Source organism: Protobothrops mucrosquamatus, unplaced genomic scaffold (genome assembly GCF_001527695.2).
Source record: "Protobothrops mucrosquamatus isolate PMUCROS unplaced genomic scaffold, P.Mucros_1.0 scaffold_95, whole genome shotgun sequence".
Taxonomy (NCBI): domain Eukaryota; kingdom Metazoa; phylum Chordata; class Lepidosauria; order Squamata; family Viperidae; genus Protobothrops; species Protobothrops mucrosquamatus.
Window position 1 is genome coordinate 663695 of NW_015386171.1, and position 22881 is coordinate 686575.

The following is a 22881-nucleotide window of genomic DNA, read 5'->3' on the forward strand; positions in this document are numbered from 1 at the left end:
AGGAGCACCATGTGGCTCAACTCCTGAATTTTATTTGCGAATTGGTTGAGCTACATGCTCGCTCCATTGAGCATGACAACCTAGTTTTAAGTGTCATTTAATTTTCATTTTGAAATATAATTACAAAGTGTTCACTGTAAGATATCACTCGTCTGCAAATGTGTCAAGATTAATTTGTGCTAGCTTATTCACAAGTGTCAATAGTTAATTACTGTGTCATCTCTGGATGGCTAAATGACATTCTAACTTCTGATTTTTTACAGTATTCCTTTATGTTATTTTCCATTAGGGACGAGTCCATATTCCTCACATGTGGGCAAATATTCAAGCACATGAAATACCAGACGTCACAACTCATTAAAATCAACGGAGCATACTTCGCGGTATATACTCTATAAAACATGTTTAACTGAAATGATAATTCTGGTTTAAAGTCAGATTCCTAAAAAAAGGACATTAATTTAAAATGAATGCCCAAGGAACCTATGGTCTCTCTTGTTTTACATTTTTTTTACACAAGATTTCTAATAGTTATGTAGGTGCCTCTTGTACATTGCAGTTTTCTTTGAACTTCAAATGATCAAATAATTTGCCAATTTATTTTAACAATATGCATTTAATAATTATCTTATGAACTAGTAGGAAACACCGTTTATAGCATGGTAATATTTTTTTTTCAGAAATATTGGAATCTAGAGGAGTAATCTACTTCTACCAGACACAAATTAATGAAAGTCTGTGGGACCATTTACTCAACTCTTAGGAAAGGGAAAAATGTAATTCTAAATAAACTATTAACCATCACTCCTATTAGGTTCAACAAGACATTCTTTCATGGGTGATTATAATTTGTATTTTAAAACGTGTGTGTGTGTGTGTGTCTGTGTATTAAAGCAGCATAATCCATATTAATAACATGTCATTCACATCTGTGGGAGAGTCTGGTAAATTTCCATGATTTGCAATGGGTGGCTAATAAGACTCTAAATAATAACAATACAAAACCTATATGGAGTTGGTCAACATCAGGAGTGTTAAGAAAAAAAAAACCTGAAGGCTCTATTTTAGCAGCTCAAGAACACACTTTGCCAATTAATCGCAAGAAGGCGAAAATCCAACATGCAACAAGCAACAGCAAATGTTGCCTTTGTAGTGAAAAGGATGAAATGGTTGACCATTGGATCAGTGGCTGCAGCAAAATTTCACAAATGGGCCACAAGCTGCATCATGGTTGATTTGCCAGAATTATTCTTTGGAAACTGCGGGAGGTTTGGATCTGAATGTAGTAAACCATCAAGTTGAGAAAGTTTGGAAAATGAGGGCTTAAGATCTTATGGGACATTAAGATCCAAACAAAGAGGCACCTTGTTAATAACATGCCTGTTATTACAGTTATTGAAAAGAAGAAAGTCTGCAGGATCCAATCTGGGCTGGTCACCAGGACCAGGGATTTAGTCTTCCGAGTTTTTGGACTCAAGCGGAGGTCCATCCTCAAGGAAAGGTCTCTCTACCAACACATTCTGGTAGAGAGAGGTTCCCTGCGGGTGGGCTCCAGCACAAGTCCGAAAGCTGAGAAAACTAAATCTCTAGTCCCAAGTGAGTGAGCCAGGTTGGAATCTGTAGCATTTGTCTGCGACGTGTATATTTGACTTCATTTGTGATTTTGCTATTCCAAGTGATCCCAGGACTGAGAAAAACAATTGGAAAAATTACAAAGTATTGGGATTTGCAGATCAAAGGTGAACGTTTATGGAAAATGAAATCCGTTATTATAACAATCATGATTTGAACCTTTGGAGCAATATGCAAAGAACTTCCTTGATATCTGGTAATATTGAATTTATTGAACTTGAATACCCTAAGTTATTTTACAAAATGAATATTGAATTTATTGGGCCTGAACACCTTAATTTCACAAAAAAACACTCTGCTTGGAACATTTCTATATTCTTAGATGCTACTTTACTCATTCTTAGGTCCTTGAATAGGACTTGAATTATTAGGTTTATTAGAATGTGAATCTAATTATAGATTGCCAAAACATTTAATACACTAACACAGGGATATCAAACTGCCGGCCCGTAGGCCGGTTGCATCATGCGGAGGCTGTGCCCACCCCAGCTCCAGCAATGTGAATACATCTTGACACGTCACATGATGTGGCGAATTTGATACCCGGGCACTAACATATACACAAGGCCCATATCTCTCTCTCTCTCTCTCTCTCTCTCTCTCTCTCTCCCTCTCTCCCTCTCCCTCTCCCTCTCCCTCTTTCTCTCAATTCAGGACTAAGTGCAAGATAAGTTCTAGTAAGTTTTTTCCCCTGATGTTTTTAGATGTTGGCATTTTGTCACTTACCTGTTCTTGCTGTTGGCGAGCAAGATCCATTTGCTGCCGCTGTTTTTCAATTTGTGATGCTGCCAGCTTTTTCTGCTCGTCATGGGCCGCCAGAAGCTGCTCCCGTAAGCTGATGAGCTGGGTAATCATGGCCGAGAGCTGTCGTTCTTTTTCTGCTAAGCTTTCAGGTGTACCTAAAGGAGAAACAAAAGACGGGGCATAAACAACAGACAAATAAACAAGCAGAGGGTAAAACTATTTCTATCCTACAGAAGGCAACATAAATATTTTATTAGAACATATATTCTGCTACTGCATTTCTCAGAGGTAGGGATCTTTCACTATCATCTGGTAAGAGAAAACAGATAATTTCTCCCTTCTGACAAGAGGTAAAATTAATTAGGTAATTTGCAATAGCACTTCATTGCTCCCTTCCATTCAAGTATAATGGTTCTTTAATGAATTACCGTGTTCAAAAAAAACATTAATACAATGTCATTCCCCCCCCCAATTAAATACTTTTAAATAAACAAAATGTAAAACAACCCTAAATCCTGTTCACTAACAACAATAACAAAAATCTGGGCTACTTGCTTAAAGATTTCCAGCATTCACAAGAAATGAATATATTGATAGATCATGGCATTCCATTTTTACTACTAAGAAACCCTAACATAAACGTTCATTAAGATTGAAGCCAATGAGCTAAACTGAACCTAGTTTATACACATAGTCATCAATTTTCAACCATTTTAAAAAAATCATTGAAAGTTACAACAACACTGAAAAAAAGTGACTTACAACCGGTCCTCACACTTACAAGCCTCATAGCATAACCCTGGTTAAGTGATTGATTCTGGGGCGCTTGGCAACCGGCATGTACTTACAAGAGCATGCCAGGTCATGTGATTGCCATCTGCCACCTTCCCAGATGATTTCTGACAAGCAAAGTCAATGAAAGTCACCCAATGTGCTTAATGATGTGATTCAATTAACAACTGCGCTGATTCACTTAACAACTGTGGCAAATAAAGGTTGTAATATCAGGGATTGACTCACTTAATAACTGCCTTGCTTAGCAATGGAAATTCTGATCCCACTTGTGGACATCAACTGAGGACTACCTGTACATTCCTTAAACATATACCTCTTCAAAGAGAACTACATATAACACAATTATAATGAGAATAATTAAAATTAGCAGGCAACTGAAGCACTGATAAGCTCTCAGCCTGAATGGCCATGGTCTAGATTTCGTTCGATGTCAGCAGAAAAGAACATTAGGCCGTGGCCATTCAGCCCAGGCCATTTAGGCCATTCAGCTATAACAGGGGTCTTCAGACTTGGCCCTTTTATGACTTGTGGATTTCAACTCCCAGAATTCCTCAGCCAGGCATGCTGGCTGAGGAATTCTGGGAGTTGAAGTCCACAAGTCATAAAAGGGCCAAGTTTGAAGACCCCTGAGCTATAATGATGAAAACCTACACCAGTATGTCAGCTACAAATTATTTGCATTAACCACTGTTAATGTCTAGGATTATAATAGTTTATTTGTTAAACTGTGATTTAATACCAGAATTATCAGATTATGGACTCTTTTGTTGTCGCTTTCAGAAAACCATTTTGATGTAAATTTCCATGGATATATTGAAAATACCCTACAAGAATCTGTGAAGCACTAATCACGAGAGAAGATATATCTGAAGCTAATTATGCTGGCAAAACATACAAAGAAATCTGTACAGTAGTAATTTTCCAATGATTCTGGTAGTTTAGCTTACATTGGTATGTTGTTATGATAGCCCAGTGTCTGTCAGCTTTTCATTTAGTTAGCAAGTTTTGGCCCCAATGAGAAGCAGCAAAAACTAAGTAGAGTCAATCCTAGTTAGTAGTTGGATAGGGGATAATCATTTCAGAACATTTGGGTAGACCGAGATACAATAAATAAATAAATAAATAAATAAAACAACCCTTGAGGAGGAGAACAGCACCCACTATGGTACCAATAAGGAGTGAAGTTTCAGTTAAGTCCATTGTGATTTTTTTAGTGGGTTTTGAGCTATATTCTCATACTGTCAAATTTAACCTTGAAATCAGGATTTTTTAAAATTATGTTTATACCAACTAAAATATTTCTACAACATCAGTAGCTGAACAACTTGGTTTCATAAACTTTTTTATTTTCTGTAATCTAGAACAAAATAAGTGCATGGAAAGGAAAGGATTAGCAATTGCAACTGGAAAAAATCAAAGCCAGCTAATATATCTCCTGTAGAAAGTCTCATCCTTTGAACCAGAGAAGCAGAATTGTACTTTCACACATATTTCACCTTTCCACATTGTATAGTTAGAAAATATGCTATATGCAATCAATGTTTTTAAAGAAATGCATTTGGATCAACCTTTAAGAAAAAAAGAGTATTCATGATCAATTTTAAATCTAATTTTAGACATCAGGGATAAAATATCCAATCCACAAAATTTCCTCCAAAAGAAAATGTAAAGATTGAATAGTAACTAACAGGATAATGTTAACAGCTAACATTTTAGTCTGCTCCAGTATTTCATTATCTTTCATCTATATATAAATAAAAATGTAAATGTTCGTTTGTTCAAAATCTTAAATCTCCAAAAGTTCTTCACCGATTGCTTTGAAATTTTGACACAACATTGCATTCGAATACGCGCGTGTTTTTATATACCTATATTATATAGATGTCACACCTGTGACAGGCAAAAACATGCTTTTCTTGGAAAACAGCGCCATCTATTGGACGTAAAAGCAACACACACTTTTACCAGACTGAGCCACAGCAACGCGTGGCTGGGTACAGCTATTCTCTAATAAATGTGTTTGTTCTATTAATAGGATACTAAAACTGAGTCACTCACTATTTTTTGAATGCCTCCTGAGTGTCTACTGAATGTCTGAATTAGTAGAATTCAATTCATTCCAAGGATGCAATGTATTATAGCTTATTGTGGTCTTTAATATGGGTGCAACGTATTAACATAGCTCAGCCAGTGAGCTCATTAAATAGTTAGAGCAAACAATTGTTCAACTTACTTTATAACAGTATTAAGCACATAGGATGGTTTTTATCTTTGCATCCTATTAAATAATGAAAAACAGAAACACCATAAACAAGCAGAAGACACCCAGATCTTCAAATCATTTATACTAGCTAAAAATACACTATGCCTCAAGTAGAAGTTAGGCTTTGCATGTTCAAATCCCAGGTTAAGTCTTTTGCATCACTAATCATTTTATAATGGGTATAATATTAATTGCTTTAATACCATCCTAGATGAAACCATTCAGATTTTCATGGAATGCAAATTGGTGTTAGCACTATGGATTAAGGGATGGGAGAGGTATGTTTAAACTCACATGGACACACAAAGAAATAATTTAAATATAATTTCAATTTGCACTAGTTATGCAGCACGTTATAACGCCAGGATATTGTACAGACCACCTGACAACATTTCAGTCTGTACATTGAGATAATGTTGATTGGAAGTAGTCAATTTTAGCTGCAGCACAATGTAAACTTTGTTCCATTGGGACAAATTGTACTTTCATCTATAGCAAGATAGTTGAACATCGCACACCAAAGCTACAAATCAGGTTTCTGTCTACCGGTATGTTTGAAAGTAATCTTAAGAGTCTCCTTTCTTGCTTTGCCTTAAAGCCTCAATCTCAAGAGTTACTGTGGTCAACTCAGAAATACCATAGGTATCCCAGTAGGTATATGAAATATTAGAAAACAATGTATAACATTCATGGATTAAAGTTGACTTTGTCTGCTGCACAATTGTACTTGTACTGTATTCATCAAGGGCACTTGCACAGAGTTGCTACTGCAAAGCCAGCTGTAATCTAACCCGCCTTTCCTTGTTCATATATGAAGCCAAGAGGCTTTAGGAAAACTGATACAGGTTTCTCAGGCTTCCATATATTTTCCTATTGAAGTGAGAAAACAGGGAAGGGAGGAGGGATGGCAATAATTAATTAACTCCCTAGCCACCATTCCCACTAATCTATATGCAGTGGTACAATATGCAAATAAAAAACAAAGAAATTAGCTGCTATGATTGGTTTTTTTTTTATTGTTTAACCATACACATCATCATCTCTTTGCTACTCACGTACTATGATACTCTTAATAAATTATCAATAAATAAGCTTTTCTGCTAAGTTGAAAGGAACATCTCTGTTTATCTATTTTTAAATAATGAAGAATCTGCAGGCCAAACGTGCTGTGAAGTGAAAAAGATCCTTACCATGGCTCTCATCAAATAAAGATACCGGCTTCCATAATATATTACCCATGACACATGCACCTTTTTCTGACTTTAAACTGGATCTGTCTGCTGACTCTGAAGATATGGGGAGAACCAGGCCACCCTGCCCCCCACCTCCAGATTTCCAAGGGGCTCTTCCTTATCCCCAGATCACATCTGTCTTGAGTTTCTCTCAGATTTGTCAGGTGGATCAGTGCTCCCCAGGGCCTGCTCCAGCTGAAGTATTTTAATTTGACTAAACACCTGATTTATTTTATCTCTCCGATGAGAAAGACAGTTTGTCTTAATAGAGCCTGTCAGCCCACAGTCCCATTCAGAGCAATTTACAGGCAGCCAGGGACGCTGAGAAAGAAGAGTGCTGTAATTCTGTATTTTATTCTCCTCCCGAAAGCACCTAAAAGCAGCTATTCACAGCTCCTGCATGTGGCATTTTAGGACTGAATTAGCTTTTTATTCAAGTAACTACGTTTGTTGTGAATAGCTTATCTGTAAAATTGCCACATTCACTACTGATTTTATTAACCTTTGGCTCTATTGCAAAATGGTCTTCAGTTAAGAAGGACCTTTAAATCTGACATATTTTTTTTCAAGAGACCTTTTATTCTAGCAACTTCAAATTTACTGAATTTGATCCATTGACTCCTTTACCAGTATATTCAAAACTTTTATGTCTCAGTGGGAAAATCAATATCATGTGCAGAAACCTTTTATTTTATTCTAAAGATGACACTTGCCTCTAAGAAACCAACAGTAGTACATTAACTGCTGTCATCATATAATGATTCTTTAAAAAAAAAAATAAGATCCTTACACTAGCTCTTTGGTTTATTGTCGCTGTATATTTCCATTGCTTTGGAAACTGTATATAAATCAACAAACTGAAAGTAAAATATTTATTTAAGCAAGAAAGTATATAAGCAGGACATTTGCCTCTTTGTCCCTACAGTTTCCACTGCTGATGAGACAAGTTCTTTTTAAAAACTGAATAAAGAGCATTTTAGCACTTTAGCTAGAAGATCCATTACAAGAAACAAAATCAAGCCACAGGAATAAATCTGTATGCTTAATGGAACTTCCTCTTTCTTCACATTAACCTGCTACCTGCCCAAAGCTATTCCTCCACACCAATTGTGAGTAGACAACGGTTATGCAGAAGGAAGAACAGGTAGATTCAGAAGTATGTTATAAATTTGTTTAAAAAGAGATATGTTCCCATCACAATAGAATGCAAAACCAAAGAATCATTCAGACTCAAACTCAGGGACAGATATCTGAATCTAAAATGTTTTGTTAAACAGATGTCTGAAAGATTAGTATAAAATTAAAAGTTAAAGATAAATAAAAGCTGATTTCAATAACGTTGCATATTATACTATATACAGGTGCAGCAGTAGTCCCCAATTTAAAAACAGGTTCTGTTCCTAGTGTCTCTCTTTAAGTCAAATTTCTATATAAGCTAGAACAGTATTACTGTATAATATTGTAAATGTAGGATTGCATAATGAACTGTTGTGTATTTAATTTGAATTATTATGTATTTAATTTGAAGTTTGCTAAAATGAACTCCAGTTTTAACTAGGGGTTATTCTTAAACTGGGGAGTTCTTACTCTAGGATTTTCCGTATAACACAGCAAGTCATAGTGAAAAAGAATTGACACCCATAATTCACTGAAAATAATAAAGAATAAAGGGGTAAGTGGAAGCATGAGATATGTAAAATTAGTGTAGTTATTTCACTGATACAAGTTTAGAGAATCAAAAAGCTATTGTGTATTCTATTGTACAACTATTATTACAAATAGCCTTTCATATTTTCCCTAGATGACAAAGTTGAACCAATTCAACGCTGTTTTAAATAGGACATTTAATTGTTATTTTAAAATGAAACTTAAAATCTATATAGCATTTCATTTTTTTTTCAATATCAAAAAATAAAAATCTCTTATTTGAATTGGGAAAAAGATTAGGATAATGTTAGATAAGTACATCTCATTATTGGCACATTAAAAATAATCAAAGGTAGATCGCTACATTTGCAAATTATTATTTAATGAAATAACATATTTGTATTATCAATATTAAAATAAAAATTAATTGTCCTTGAAGCTGATGTGTGTGTGTGTGTGTTTGTATCCCAAAACTGAAATAGAATGCTCAGTATAAAAGAAAGAGTATTTGATTTTAGATGCCCCAAGAAACAACTTTATTAAACTCCTATACAAGAGAATGCAGCAAACATCAGATAGATGGTGATATTTTACTTCACAGACTATGGGCAGCCATTTAACATTTACCCTGTTTTATTAGGTCACTTTTCAAATGCCAGGAAAACAGGACAACAAAGAAAACAAAAATAAACTAAAAAGGGGTCTAGAAAAGAGAATGTAACAATTGAATAAAAGAACTTCTGAGATAAAAGTCACTTTGTCCTTAAAGCCTCCTTCTTCTATACCCAGGGATCTAATTTAAGTTTTAACTTCAACAGCAGTTTTAAAAGCTTTCCACTCTGAAGAACCCCCAAATGTATCATAAAGATAAAGACTTCAGCCTTCAACAACAAAAGACTTCTATTATCTTATCAGTCTTCAGTTAAAACAGCTAAACCAATATGACTAAGTTCTCAGTGACTTTTTCAGTGTTTCAGTTACAAAAGAGAAAGACAAAGCCTGTCAGCTGGACAATGGGGGGGGGGGACCTTTATTCCATGATTGGTTAGCAACTGTTGATGCTTCCATATGCTACTTAGTGTAGTTCTTTGTCAATAAAAATAATCTAAATACTGCAGTTGTTCATAGCATAATTTGCAAACATGCTTTAGTCTAGAGCACTGATGGCGAACCTTTTAGAGACCGAGTGCCCAAAAACTGCCCCCGCCCCCGCCTCCTGCCCCACCCGCTCGCAGGGCCACCCACTGCCTCCACGGCCCGCCACAGATCGCCCAGCAGCGCCATGGTGGCCACGCCCTTCGCCCGCACCCCACAGCATCATCTGCTCGCGATGGGGCGTGAGAGCGGAGTCTTGTCCCTGCTGCCTGGCTTCCATGGCCTTGGCTGTGCTGCTTCGCATGGGCCGTACCCGGGGGCGACTCTCTGGGAGGTTGCTGGTAAGGAGGGGGCCGCGGGGGGAGGCGGGGCTGGGGCAATGGCTCTGAGTGCTGCCTCTGGCATGCATGCCATAGGTTCGCCACCACTGGTCTAGAGTGACTCACTCACTGAATGCACAGACTCCACCAAAATCAAAGAAATAAGCTAATTTAAACCATTTCCAGATTCCAAGTCAGAAAAGAAAATTGGGAGGAAGGAATTACAAATGATTATCACTGCTTGTTTTGTTCATTATTTCATGATCATTATTTACATGTGTCTAATCGCTATTATCTTTTGACTCTTTTTAATTGTAGGTTGGCCTTTTTTTCTGAACAAAAAGGAGATTACACTAAAAAGAAAAAGAAAAAAACTGGCAAGCCACAGGCTTTTATTTGGCAACCTGATAATACCTGATAACTCACCATAAAGAACTGGATATGCAATAGACCCACATCTTAGTTTCCTCTTGTTTGGATTACTGTAATGGGGCTCCTCTTGAAGAGCATTTGGGAGCTACATCTGGTCCAGAATGCAGTAGGTTGGGTTTTGACATTTCACTATACAATACATGCAAACTGCTCTTCCATAAACTGCAGTAATTTCCAGCAGCTTCCAGGTGTGATTCAAGTTATTGGTTATCTATATACAGTATATCTAAAAATCTTGTATCTGTTTGTAACCTTCAACTGGGCAAAAAATGGTTATCCGCTGGGTAGTTGGTTGTAATGGTGTAAAAAGAGAATGCCAAATTTTCCCTCCTAAAACCTTGAGGACCTTCTAGAACCAATTTGCTCAAGTAATTAAAGACATTTGGCTAGAAACAAGAAGACTGTGAGTGTCAGATCCCTATCAGAATGTTGCCATTCCAAAAGGGAGAGGGAGCATGCACTATTGTGGATTGAGGATGTTCCTACATTGTTTCTACTTTTGCTTTAATGTATCTTCATGGGAATTAGGGAAGGGGAAAAAAACCTTCCGGGCTCCTGCCGGCTAGCAAGGATGAGGCGCCAGAGAATGGCTAGTGATCACCTTTTCATCTCGAAGTTCTCACAACATCTTCACGCCAGCAGATTGGCTCCTGATGGACTGGGGCATTGGGGTGGGGCTGGAGAGATGAGACTTTTAGCTTAACGCTTTTGTGCAGAAATTTCAGGTTCCGCCTTATTTCTCTGCACTCACTTTCTCTCAGTAAAAGATCCTTTTGAGATCTTTCAAGATCTGTGCTTTCCTGAGAGAGTAGCTGAGACAGGACCTTACAGTAAGATCTAGTCCTGTTTTAGGCACAAAGCTATCTGGTTGCTTTTGGACCTGTCACTGCTTTGAACCTTAGCAACAAGGCAATGGAAAAACACTTCCCAAAAATGCCATCCAGAAAACTTCATGGACCTGTCCATAAAGGTGTCAGGAATCAAGATTGATTTGAAGGTGTACACACCACAAAGTCTCCCACAAGAGGCTCTGTGAAGATGTTGGCTGTGATTAGGGAAATTCTACTCTCATCACATCTGGAGATGGTTAAAATTCTGGGAAGGTGGAGACAGAAGGCTGGTGTTTTAGGTAACAATTAATTGAAGCCTGAGTTGGATCTGCAAATACTGGAATGGAGCCTTATCAAGTAATGAAAAGATATCTGGCTGCACTCTGGATTCTTTTAAAGCTTCCTCAGAGGAAGAAACATGCAAATAATTGCTGGCCCTCCATTACTGCAACTGTATGATATTGAGCAGTTAAAAAAAACTGCAATCACTTTGCAAGACACATAGATACGTTGAAAGACATAAAATAGAAGAATATTCATTGCTAATATTTGAGAGAGAGGGAGAATGAATGAGAATTTGGGAACAAGCTAGAAATTAGGAAACTATGAGTTCTAGTCCTACTTTAGGCAGAAAGCCAGTTGGGTGGCCTTGGGCTAGTTGCTGTTTCTCAGTCCTATGAAGGAGGCAATGGTAGACCATGGCTGAATTGCCAAGAAAACTGCAGGGACTTGTCCAGGCAATTGCCAGGAGTCAACACCAACTCAACAACAGCAATAAAAACCAATTTAGAAAGGATTACCTAGGGTGGATATGCAGTCTAGATTTTGTGTGTGTGTGTGTGTGTGTGCCACAGGAATATTTTCCAATCTTCACTTTACATCATTCAGTCCATAGCCTGGAGTCTGCCAGATTCAATATTTGATAATATTTGGTGCATAGAGTTGTGGGTATATTACTTTTCAAAGGCTTTGACTATCTTAAACATCCATAAAGGTTTCTTAAATGTCTTCACTGCCATTTCAGCAACTGCATCTGCTTTTGGCCAACATAATTCTCCTTTATACAAATGGAAACTAGAGAACCCATCATCAATGTGACAAGACTGCTGATATGATGACTTACTTAACAATTACATCACTTAGTGACCAAACCTCCGGTCCCAATTGTGGACATATGACAAAGGCTACTTGTAATGAACTATACCTATTTTAAACTTGCTAGTTCTGGAATCTAAAAAAAATGCAATCAGTATTTCAATGACTATGGTAAAAGTCTCATTGGACTTAACTTAGTTAAATAAGCTACCTGCAGTTATCCTACTGTCTGATTACAACAATCCTAATATCAATCACATTTATGGCTTCTTTGACTATCTATTTATTTATTTGTATGCCCCTTTATTATTTTTTTACAAATAACTCAAGGCGGCAAACACATCCAACACACACTTCCTCCTCCTATTTTCCCCACAACAACACCCCTGTGAGGTGGGTTGGGTTGAGACAGAGTGACTGGCCCAAAGTGACCCAGCTGCCTTTCATAACTAAGATGGGACTTGAACTTATGGTCTCCTGCTTTCTAGCCCAGGGCCTTAATCACCAGATCAAAATGGCTCTCTTATCTGCTAACTTATTAAGACACCTGCTGGAATGGTCCCATTTCTCTGATTGTCTGCTTGGCTTAAACCAGATACGAATCATAACCAGATGAGCTTATTTTATTTTAAGTTACAAAAACTGCTTTATTGTCAATTAAAATTATTTTATTATAAATCTTGTAAGTATGAAAACACAATCTTTCCCCCTCTCCTTTATAGCCCAAGAAACTAGCAGGGGTCTCTTCTGAACTTATTGCCCCACTCACTATCCAGTAACAGGCAATGGTGTCCCTTATGTGACTGTTCCCTTGATAGCATCTCTTTGCCCAGTCTCCCAAAGCCTTCCTCACATACTATTACATCACCCTCTCCTTCAGACTCATCCATTCTTCCTCATAAGTTTACAGGGGGAAATGTGGGTTGTGAGAATTAAATGCAGCCATGTCGCTCCCCTCTTCTGCTAATAACCACCCTAGTTCACATGAGGATTCTGGTAACTGAGATACACCCCATCCCAAAATCCTTTATGCCTGATGCTGAAAAAGCTGGGTCATTTCCCATGTCTTCTACTTGGTCTCTTGCTATCCTTGGGATATCCTCCACTCCACAGAATATCCTTTCCAGTTCTTCTTGATGAACGTCAAATTCCTGCAAGGCTAATAGTTGTCAAAGATGGGGTTTATTAGGCTATTGGTGCATGCATGTCCTCCCCCCCATGGCTTCTGACTCTGGGTATCCTTTTCAATGTATGAAGTATTTAATCCACTTCCCTTTTCATCAAAAATCTAACGCCACTTCCTCCTCATGCGCGTCCTCCCCATTTGCCGGTATGGGAGGGGAGTACTGTCTGTGAATGTAGGGGGATGCCCTGCTTCACTAGCTTGTTTCTTATGTTCTCAGCTAGCCCTTGTCTGAACTGATCAATCAAGGCCAATTCCAGCTTTCATCACAGAAGTAATTTAAAGTCCAAAATATATTATCTTAATCTCTGCTTCAGCTTTTGGATCTGTCAGCTAGCAGTGATTCTTTATATGGGATCAACTAAGTGAGTTTTCACATGAAGTCCTGCACTGGAGCAATCCTCTCAGTGAACAGTATTGCCCACTTCACCACTGCTTCCTTCAGCAAATATCACTCAGTGCAATACGTGGGAAATTCCACCAGCCTGCTTGTCATAAGCATTTCACATTGAGTTGTGAATATCCAGCAAGCTCACATGGAAACACAGGAGCATTGGCTGAGCCGCAAATTGCACTGCTCAGGTTGGGATAAATTCTGCCCCAGAGATTACCATTAGTTGTTTCATGGCATTCTGCAAATTGATCACCTGTGCATCCACTTGCTGCTGGGGTTGCAACAATGCTGCTACCAGCCGCTTGACAGATAGCAGAGTTCCTTGAGGATTGGAGGCCATTCCTGAAATCCCTCTCTTTAGAAAAGGATATTTCAAAAGTTACTCTATCACAGTTACTCTCAAAACAGTAACTGTGAGAGGGACCTTGGAGTCCTAGTGAGCAATCACTTGACTATGAGCCAGCAGTGTGCAGCAGCAGCCAAAAAAGCTAATACAATCCTGGGTTGTATAAACAGAGGCATAAAATCAAGATCACATGAAGTACTAATACTGCTTTATAAAACCCTAGTAAGACCACACCTGGAATACTGCAACCAATTTTGGTCACCATACTACTACTACTACTACTACTACTACTACTACTACTACTACTACTACTACTACTACTAATAATAATAATAATAATAATAATAATAATAATAATAATAATAATAATAATAATAATAATAATAATAATAATAATAATAATAATAAAGTTGGGAGGGACCTTGGAGGTCATCGAGTCCAACCTCCTGCTCAGGCAGGAAACCCTATACCATTTCAGACAAATGGCTGACCGGTCTATTCTTAAAAACTTCCAGTGTTGAAGCATTCACAGCTTCTGGAGGCAAGTTGTTCTACTGATTAATTGTTCTAAATGTCAGGAAATTTCTCTTTAGTTCTAGGTTGCTTCTCTCTTTGGTTAGTTTCCATCCGTTGTTTCTTGTCTTCCTTCAGGCGCTTTGGAAAATAGCTTGACTCCCTCTTCTTTATGGCAGCCCCTGAGATATTGGAACACTGCTATCATGTCACCCTTCATCCTTCTCTTCATTAAACTAGACATACCCAATTCCAGCAACCGTTCCTTATATGTTTTAGCCTCCAGTCCTCTAATCATCTTTGTTGCTCTTCTCTGTACTCTTTCTAGAGTCTCAACATCTTTTTTACATCATGGTGACCAAAACTGGATGCAGTATTCCATGTGTGGTCTTACCAAGGCATTGTAAAGTGGTATTAACACTTCATGTGATCTGGAGTCTATCCCTCTGTTAATGCACCCTAGCACTGTGTTGGCTTTTTTGGCAGCTGCAGCACACTGCTGGCTCATATTTAAGTGATTGTCCACTAGGACTCCAAGGTACCTCTCACAGTTACTACTATTGAGCAAGGTACCACTTAAACTATACCTGTGCATTTGGTTTTTCTTGCCTAAATGTAGAACCTTACTTTTTTCACCATTGAATTTCATTTTGTTAGATAATGCCCAATTTATCAAGATCCTTCTGTATCTTAAGCCTATCTTCTGGAGTGTTGGCTATTCCTGCCAGCTTGGTGTCATCTGCAAATTTGATGAGTTCCCCATCTATCACCTCGTCCAAATCATTGATGAAGATGTTGAAGAGCACTGGGCCAAGAACAGAGCCCTGGGGCACCCCATTACACACTTCCCTCCATGTAGATGCAGTTCCATTGAGGACCACATGCTGAGTACGGCCAGTCAGCCAGCTACGAATCCATCTGGTGGTGATGTTGTCTAATCCACATTTTTCTATCTTATCAAGCAGTAAGTTTTGGTCTACTTTATCAAATGTCTTACTGAAGTCCAAGTAAATTATATCCACAGCATTCCTCTGGTCCACTAATTTTGTCACTTGGTCAAAGAATGCAATAAGATTTGTCTGCTTTTGATGAACCCATGTTGGCTTTTGGTAATGACTTTGTTGTTGAGATGTTGAGCCTTTGGAAAAAGTTCAGAGAACTAAAATGATCAAAGGCCTGAAGACTAAAACATATGAAGAACGGCTGCAGGACTTGGAATTAGTTAGTCTAAATAAAAGAAAAAACAGGAGCGGCATCATAGTATTTGAGGGGCTGCCACAAAGAAGAGGGCATCAAACTATTCCCCAAAGTACCAGAGGCCAAGACAAGAAACAATGGTTGGAAACTGACTAAAGAGAGAAGCAACCTGGAATTAAGGAGAAGCTTCGTAACAGTGAGGACAATTAACTAGTAGAAGAGCTTCGCCTTCAGAAATCGTGGGCGCTCCATCAATGGAGGTTTTTAAGAAGAGACTAGACAGTCACTTGTCTGAAATGGTATAGGTTCTCCTGCTTGAGCAGGGGGCTGGACTGGAAGACATTCCAGCTCTATTCTGATTGATTGATTGATTTCTGAGTACTAAAAGCCTTTGCTTATAGAATATGGTATAATTCACAGCAGTGTATTGGTTCTTTTTTAATGTCTTTCTTACCCTTTTTTTCATGCTAGAACTTAACAGTTGCTGCTTTTAGGTGAACAGGAAATACACATAATAAACTCTGCATTTGTACTAGTAGTCCATCACTGTTTTATTGTGGAATGTGTTTCCACCACCATGTAGTCTTCACTCTTATTGTTGAAAGTGAGTTTTTTTTTTAACTCAGCAGTGGTTTAGTGCAAAGATTCAAAAAATAAGAACCAAAAGTCCTACATATTTTATAGAATAGTTACATTATTCTGTTTTGCTAGCTGTCTGCCATAGAGGCTGGTTAACCAAAATGTGAATTTGATATATTCATGGGCTTGGTTCAAAAGGAATTCTACATAGTTGTATTATTTGCTATAGAGAGAAGAAATCCATGTGCACTTTGGATGTAGCTTCTCACATTTTTCTTTCCCGGACCACTCATGCTATATATTTCCTTAAAGAGAAGCTTGCTTTTCACAGTTTTAAAGCTCTTTGCTAAGTAAGGCACTTCTCGCTTTACCCATTACCAGTTATTGTCCTCTTAGAAACATCTGAATTATAAATATGGGTTCTATCTGATATTTCTATTTTTATGTCCTTTAAGTACAATTTTAATTTCATAATTGAACTTATTTGAACATTTTTAATAACATACAAACTCAAATAATAATAATAAATACTTGCCTCTGAATTTTTTTAATTATTTCTGTTACAAATACTAAAGAGATAATATTTAATGCCAAGAAAAGACCTTTGCGTAACCCATCTAAAATTTTCTAGAACAAGTTTTAAATCTTTCTAAGATTTATCTGAAATAATTTAATCACACTGCATTCTTCTATAGACAAGAAGAGAACATTTTATATAGAATATCAAATATACAGATAAAATTTTCTAGAACAAGTTTTAAACCTTTCTAAGATTTATCTGAAATAATTTAATCACACTGCATTCTTCTATAGACAAGAAGAGAACATTTTATATAGAATATCAAATATACAGATAAAATTTTCTAGAACAAGTTTTAAATCTTTCTAAGATTTATCTGAAATAATTTAATCACACTGCATTCTTCTATAGACAAGAAGAGAACATTTTATATAGAATATCAAATATACAGATAATATGATTCTGCCATCCAGAAGTGCTTTATTGGTGAGATGGCTGGCATTTAAATTTAATAGATAAATGAATAAAAACGATTCACAACTAAATCCATGTGTGCTGGTGTCTTTAAGGAGGGAAAGCAATTACTGTCCTTTACATCATTTCCTGATACTAAATTTTAAAATGTTGCAAGATAAAAACTAATTCATATGTTTATTTCAAACTTTATTTTCAATTTATGTCAACTTTTTTATTAGCACAGACTGAATGAGCCAGTAACAAAACAAATACGTTAATACTTAACATACAGTAAAATAATAGCAAACTTAGTTATTATGAATTTAGAGGATATGATACCCTAGATTGAAAATCTATCTATCTATCTATCTATCTATCTATCTATCTATCTATCTATCTATCTATCTATCTATCTATCTATCTATCTATCTATCTATCTATCCATCCATCCATCCATCCATCCATCCATCCATCCATCCATCCATCTATCTATCTATCATAGACATAAAAGAATATACTCTTAGTTATTAACTTAAAACAATGTGTTTTAAGACATCCTGAATTCTGCTTAAAAATGGAACATATGAGGTGTATGTTTATACCTGATTGAGACATACAGCAGCAAACTGGAATTTCTACTGATTGAGGTTAGTTGGACTAGACTGAATTATCATCTTATACCTTTGTTGTGCCCATTGCATTGGCTTCCAGGCAATTTTGAAACATAATTCAAAGTGCTGCCTTTGATCTTTAAAGCTTTTCAGAGCTAAAAGCTCGCACAGTTGAAAGGTCACTTGATTCCATAGGTATCTTACCAAACATTAAGATCTTAAACGGAAAAAAGGATTTGTTTCAGAGATTCTGACTATATCTGAGGGGAGGTGACTGACTACAAAAGATAGATATTTTTGGAAAATGACACTCCAGCTGCAGAAATACCCTTCACAGAGAGGTTTCTCTGGCACTCCTTTATTGTGTTTGCAATTGCAAGGTTCCTTAAAATCAACTACTGGCTTCACAAACAAAATGTTTTACCATTCAATTCATTTCCCGTTCATAGAGCAAAAAGATAGGATCCAAGAATCAATTTGCTAGACCTGAATATTACACAAACTGCTTGTATATTGACACTTTTTTTACTCTGACCTGTCATGCATACCAACAACAACACACACAAAAAAACCCCAGGGCAAATATACCCCAGAGGTTCCCCAAAAGGAGATAAGCAGAGATGGAAAAATGGCAAGAGAATTTATTCCACCAGCAGAAACTGTTAAATAAGCAAGGCAACACCTCTGAATCTAATGCATTATCATCTCTAATATTAAAAGAGCTTGTTATAGGAAGCCAAAATTTTCCAGCTTAAGTAGAATAAAAATATAAAAATAACAACCAAAAAAGAGCACACTCGCATTAACATTTCTGTTTTAGCATCCAAATCTCTGTGAGTTTTATATTCAGCCAAGACAGGCAAAGTAAAATGAAAAGTCGCACGTGAACCAACTCTAACCGCAATCATCATGTTACATAGTCAAAGGCTCTTAAACTGCTGTCTGCCTTCCTTCTCCAAAGTTGAATTCTATAAGAACATGAAGTGGTTCTAGCTGCCTGAAAAAATGCATCCCCCAACTAACCACAAACTCTTTGTACTTTGAAGGTCATGTTGCAAGAGAAGAGACCAAGCTTCTCAACCATGTACTGAAGATTCCAACATCATGATAAGCTGGCACATAAAAGAATTGGCCTACATTTTCCAAACCATAGTTCCACCCATGTTCTTACAAGGTTCTTGTCTAATTATATCTTCAACCACAGGCATAAATATGTTTAACCAGATGTTTCTAAGCAGCTGCTAAGGAGCAATGTTTCAAATTTGTTTTGTTTTTTCTTAATGCCTTTCTTTCCCTAACTGATCAGAATTCAAGCCATTTATGTGAAGTCACAATGAAACAGATCTTGGGTTCCAACCACAATATCTCAGCACAGTGTCTTACTGTTTATTTGGTTATTTACAAATATATCCAGCAACTCAACAGTAACCCCCCCAACACCACAATATGAGCAGGGAAAAGACTCAAGATAATTTATATGTTTGGCAAGTCCTGAAATACACACTTTGAGATCTTCTTGCTCTTTCTTGCCTTTCCATCTAAAGCAAATTTAAGAATATGTACAGGACCACCCAGAAAATTTGGAGATAAGACAGAGGTTCTGCATCCTTTACTGAAACCACAGAATTTATGACCATGGATTTGCATGTTTGTACCACATTTAAGAAGGAGCTTTAGCTCCATTATGGAGAATGCACAAAATCCCAGACTTACATATCAATATCTCTACTTTAAAAGATCACAGGTAGAAGGCACAGATTGTTATGATTTGTACCAGTGTTGCATGTACATACCATATTGTGTTTGTACATATTGTATGCACTTTAATGGGCCTATAATTTTGGGGTTTGTTTTTTTTAGTTTGAGAGCTGAATGGCAAAATAATTCAGAACTTTTGTCTGCAAAACTGTGTACAGATAGTCCATGACTTACAACTACAATTGAGACCAAAATTTCTGTTGCTAAGTGAGTTTTGCCCCATTTTATGACTTTTCTTGCCACAGTTGTTAAGTGAATCACAGTAGTTGTTAAGTTAGTAACACAGATCTTCAGTGATTCTGGCTTCCCCATTGACTTTGCTTGTCACAAAAGGTGGTCACGTGACTCCGGGTTGCTGCAACCGTTGTAAATACATGCTGGTTGCCAAGTGCCCAAATTTTGATCACATGGCCATGGGGATGCTGCACCAATCACAAGTGTGAAAAATGGCCATAAGTTACTTTTTTCAATGCCATTGTAATTTCAAACAGTCACTATAAGAATGGTTATAAATCACGGACTACCTATAGTATCAATCATGTTGCATCAGTATCAATGTTATCCACCCAGTATGATTTTTATACCATTTTTCTTCACAAAGAAACAATGTGATAAGTGTTACAAAACTGAATTTATTTTGAAATGTTCATTTCTAGTTTTTGAATTTGATGATAAATTCACAGATATAACTATCCTTAATTTTCCAATGTACACTTAAACCAAAATAAGGGGTTATCTATGTTCAAGATGTAACTTTATTCAGACTGCAGTTTACACCTCTTTGTTGACATCTAAATTCAGTAATAAAGCACTAAGAAATTGGTCTAAGATCCCCTTCTAAAACCTGAGTGAAATTTGTTTTTCCTCTCCATGTATTTCCGTAATTTTATTGCATCTATTAAAATGTATTATTACTGGCCAGAGAAAAGCAGTTTTCTTGCAAATATTAAAATCAATTCTACCTTTAACTGAATCACCCAATGAAACCTGGGTATTAATTTTTATGCCATAGGATTAGGGTTGCATGCCTTTTATTGTAGTATAGAACATTCTAAGGGTACATGTCAATCTACAGCTTTTCAAAGTCACATTAGAGTTGCATCTTCAGATATTGTGGCATGCTTTCAAAATAATAGAAATGTCAACCACTCACATAATGTTCATATTATCCTTAATTAATATAAATTGCATCTAATTTCATCTCTACTTAAATATATCGCTGCCCAAAATAAGGACCCTAATTTTTATGAGTAATTACTATTACTGATGCATCAACACAATTATTTAAATTCAACATATGCAGAGGCAGAAAGCAGCATTTACATTTTTTGTTGCCTCCTTGCTCCATTCTTAATTTTTGTGGTTTGGAATTCTTCCAGATTCTTTCTTCAACTCTGAAGAGAGAAAAAAAATGTGTTTGTTGGATGTCTATGTGTGTATGAATGTGCACATTTGTGTGTACATATACACCAGTACTCAATCCATTAAGATAATTTGATTGGTTATAATTTAATTTTTATACTAGAATATTATCTTATCAATATATTTTGCAGTTATCAATATTGGGGATGAAACTGTAAATTCAAAATTGAGCAAAAGCTTGGCATTTAGAAAATCATAGGTAAGATAGTACATCTTAGAAGATATGAGATATTGGCAGGATCTATTAATTAGAAGGTAAGTAGATAAACAACTGATGGCTTCTCTGTTAAGACTTTGGAAAGCTAATGCCAGTCAATAAGATAAGATTGGGCAAGAATGACAAATAGCTTGACTTGATATAAAGCAACTTTCTAGGCTGCTATGAAGTCCAAGCCAAAACTATTGTCTTTTCAACATAGTAGAGTGGATGTAAGACAGCTTTTGTAATTGGTGCCACCCTTTTCCCGATATTCTCAGTTTATGTCAGTTTGTAAGCCCATTTGCAGTAGTAGCTATCAAGTGAGAATTCAAAATCATAGAACGTTCAGTACTTGTAAATATGTACCATATGAATTCATCTTCAACTGTGCAAATGGCACATCTACACTTCAGTCCAAATGATTTTGCCTATATTTTCTTACCTCAATGTAAAAACCTATCCAAACATAATAAGCTGTATAAAAATGGATATTGCCTAGAATGTTTAAACATACATGAGTTTAAGATTTATTGATTTATTATTACATCCTACTGTGAGAAGACTGTACTAGACAATGCTGTAGTAATAAGAATTAGCATTGTATTAATAAATTGAAGACTTACATTTCTAGATTAGATCTACTTTATCTGGGTTTACAAAATTTGGAAAACGCTAGATAACAGTAAAAAAGCAGACAGGAAAAAAACCTTACTTCTTTGCTAATGACCAGATAGATTTTAGCAGCCCCGTTATTTAGCCTTATTCTAAATAATTGGACACTATCAAACCATTATGCATGACATTTCCCTATTTTTAATATAGGATCTAATACACTCAGCAAATCTTATTACTGTGTTAACTCCAATTTAGTAGTTTTCCCTCTCCATACAGTGTAAGACAAATTATGTAAAACACAACTGCAAACATTTCTTACTTACTATAATTTCTATAGAGTAGAAGAAAACCTTCCAAATAGATTGAAACTTTGAATCTTAAAATTCTTGTGGAAATCAGGTGCATTTTAAGCATCAGATTTGATTATTTAATCAAGCAACTTGCATTTTGCCCTGGCTAATTTAGAAAGCTTATAATATTTTACTCATAAAATAATTGTGCACCTGTTGTGATGGAAACCTATTTAAACAAATCTTAATAGGCATTACAATTTGTTCTAAACATAAGCAAGCACACTGATCAGTCTATAAAGCAACTTTATAAATGGCAGGATTATTTTCTTTCAAAGTTTTCAAAGCATTGTGATGTTTAGTATTAAGAAGGCCAAATATATATGATTAATGCCCCAATATTAAATCAAATAAGAAAAATATTCATATTACATGTCAAAACAATTACTTTATATGAGTGAATCCACATAACAAACTAAGATATAATATAGTTGTGCGAGATAGTTTTAGCATATCATGTGAACTTAGACAATTATGATTTATTAAATAAACTATGGCCAAGCAAATAATGGCTTAGCATAGTATAACCCCCATGTATATAACAGAATGATTATTCTATAGCATTTGTTTTTCATAATTCAAATCTAAACACGTCAAATTAGATTTAAAGAGACAAGGGATAAAACTAAAATTTACTGGCAGCCAATTCCACA

The 22881-nt window shown here is 36.3% G+C and overlaps 1 protein-coding gene across 1 annotated transcript in view; it reads right to left on the reverse strand.

Moving 5' to 3' along the window:
- SOX6 (SRY-box 6) overlaps window positions 1-22881 on the reverse strand; it is a 381843-nt gene that overhangs the window by 158522 nt on the left and 200440 nt on the right. The window contains exon 7 of the mRNA XM_029283932.1: window positions 2359-2531. Coding sequence (XP_029139765.1) covers window positions 2359-2531 — 173 coding nt within the window. The remainder of the gene's footprint in view (window positions 1-2358; window positions 2532-22881) is intronic.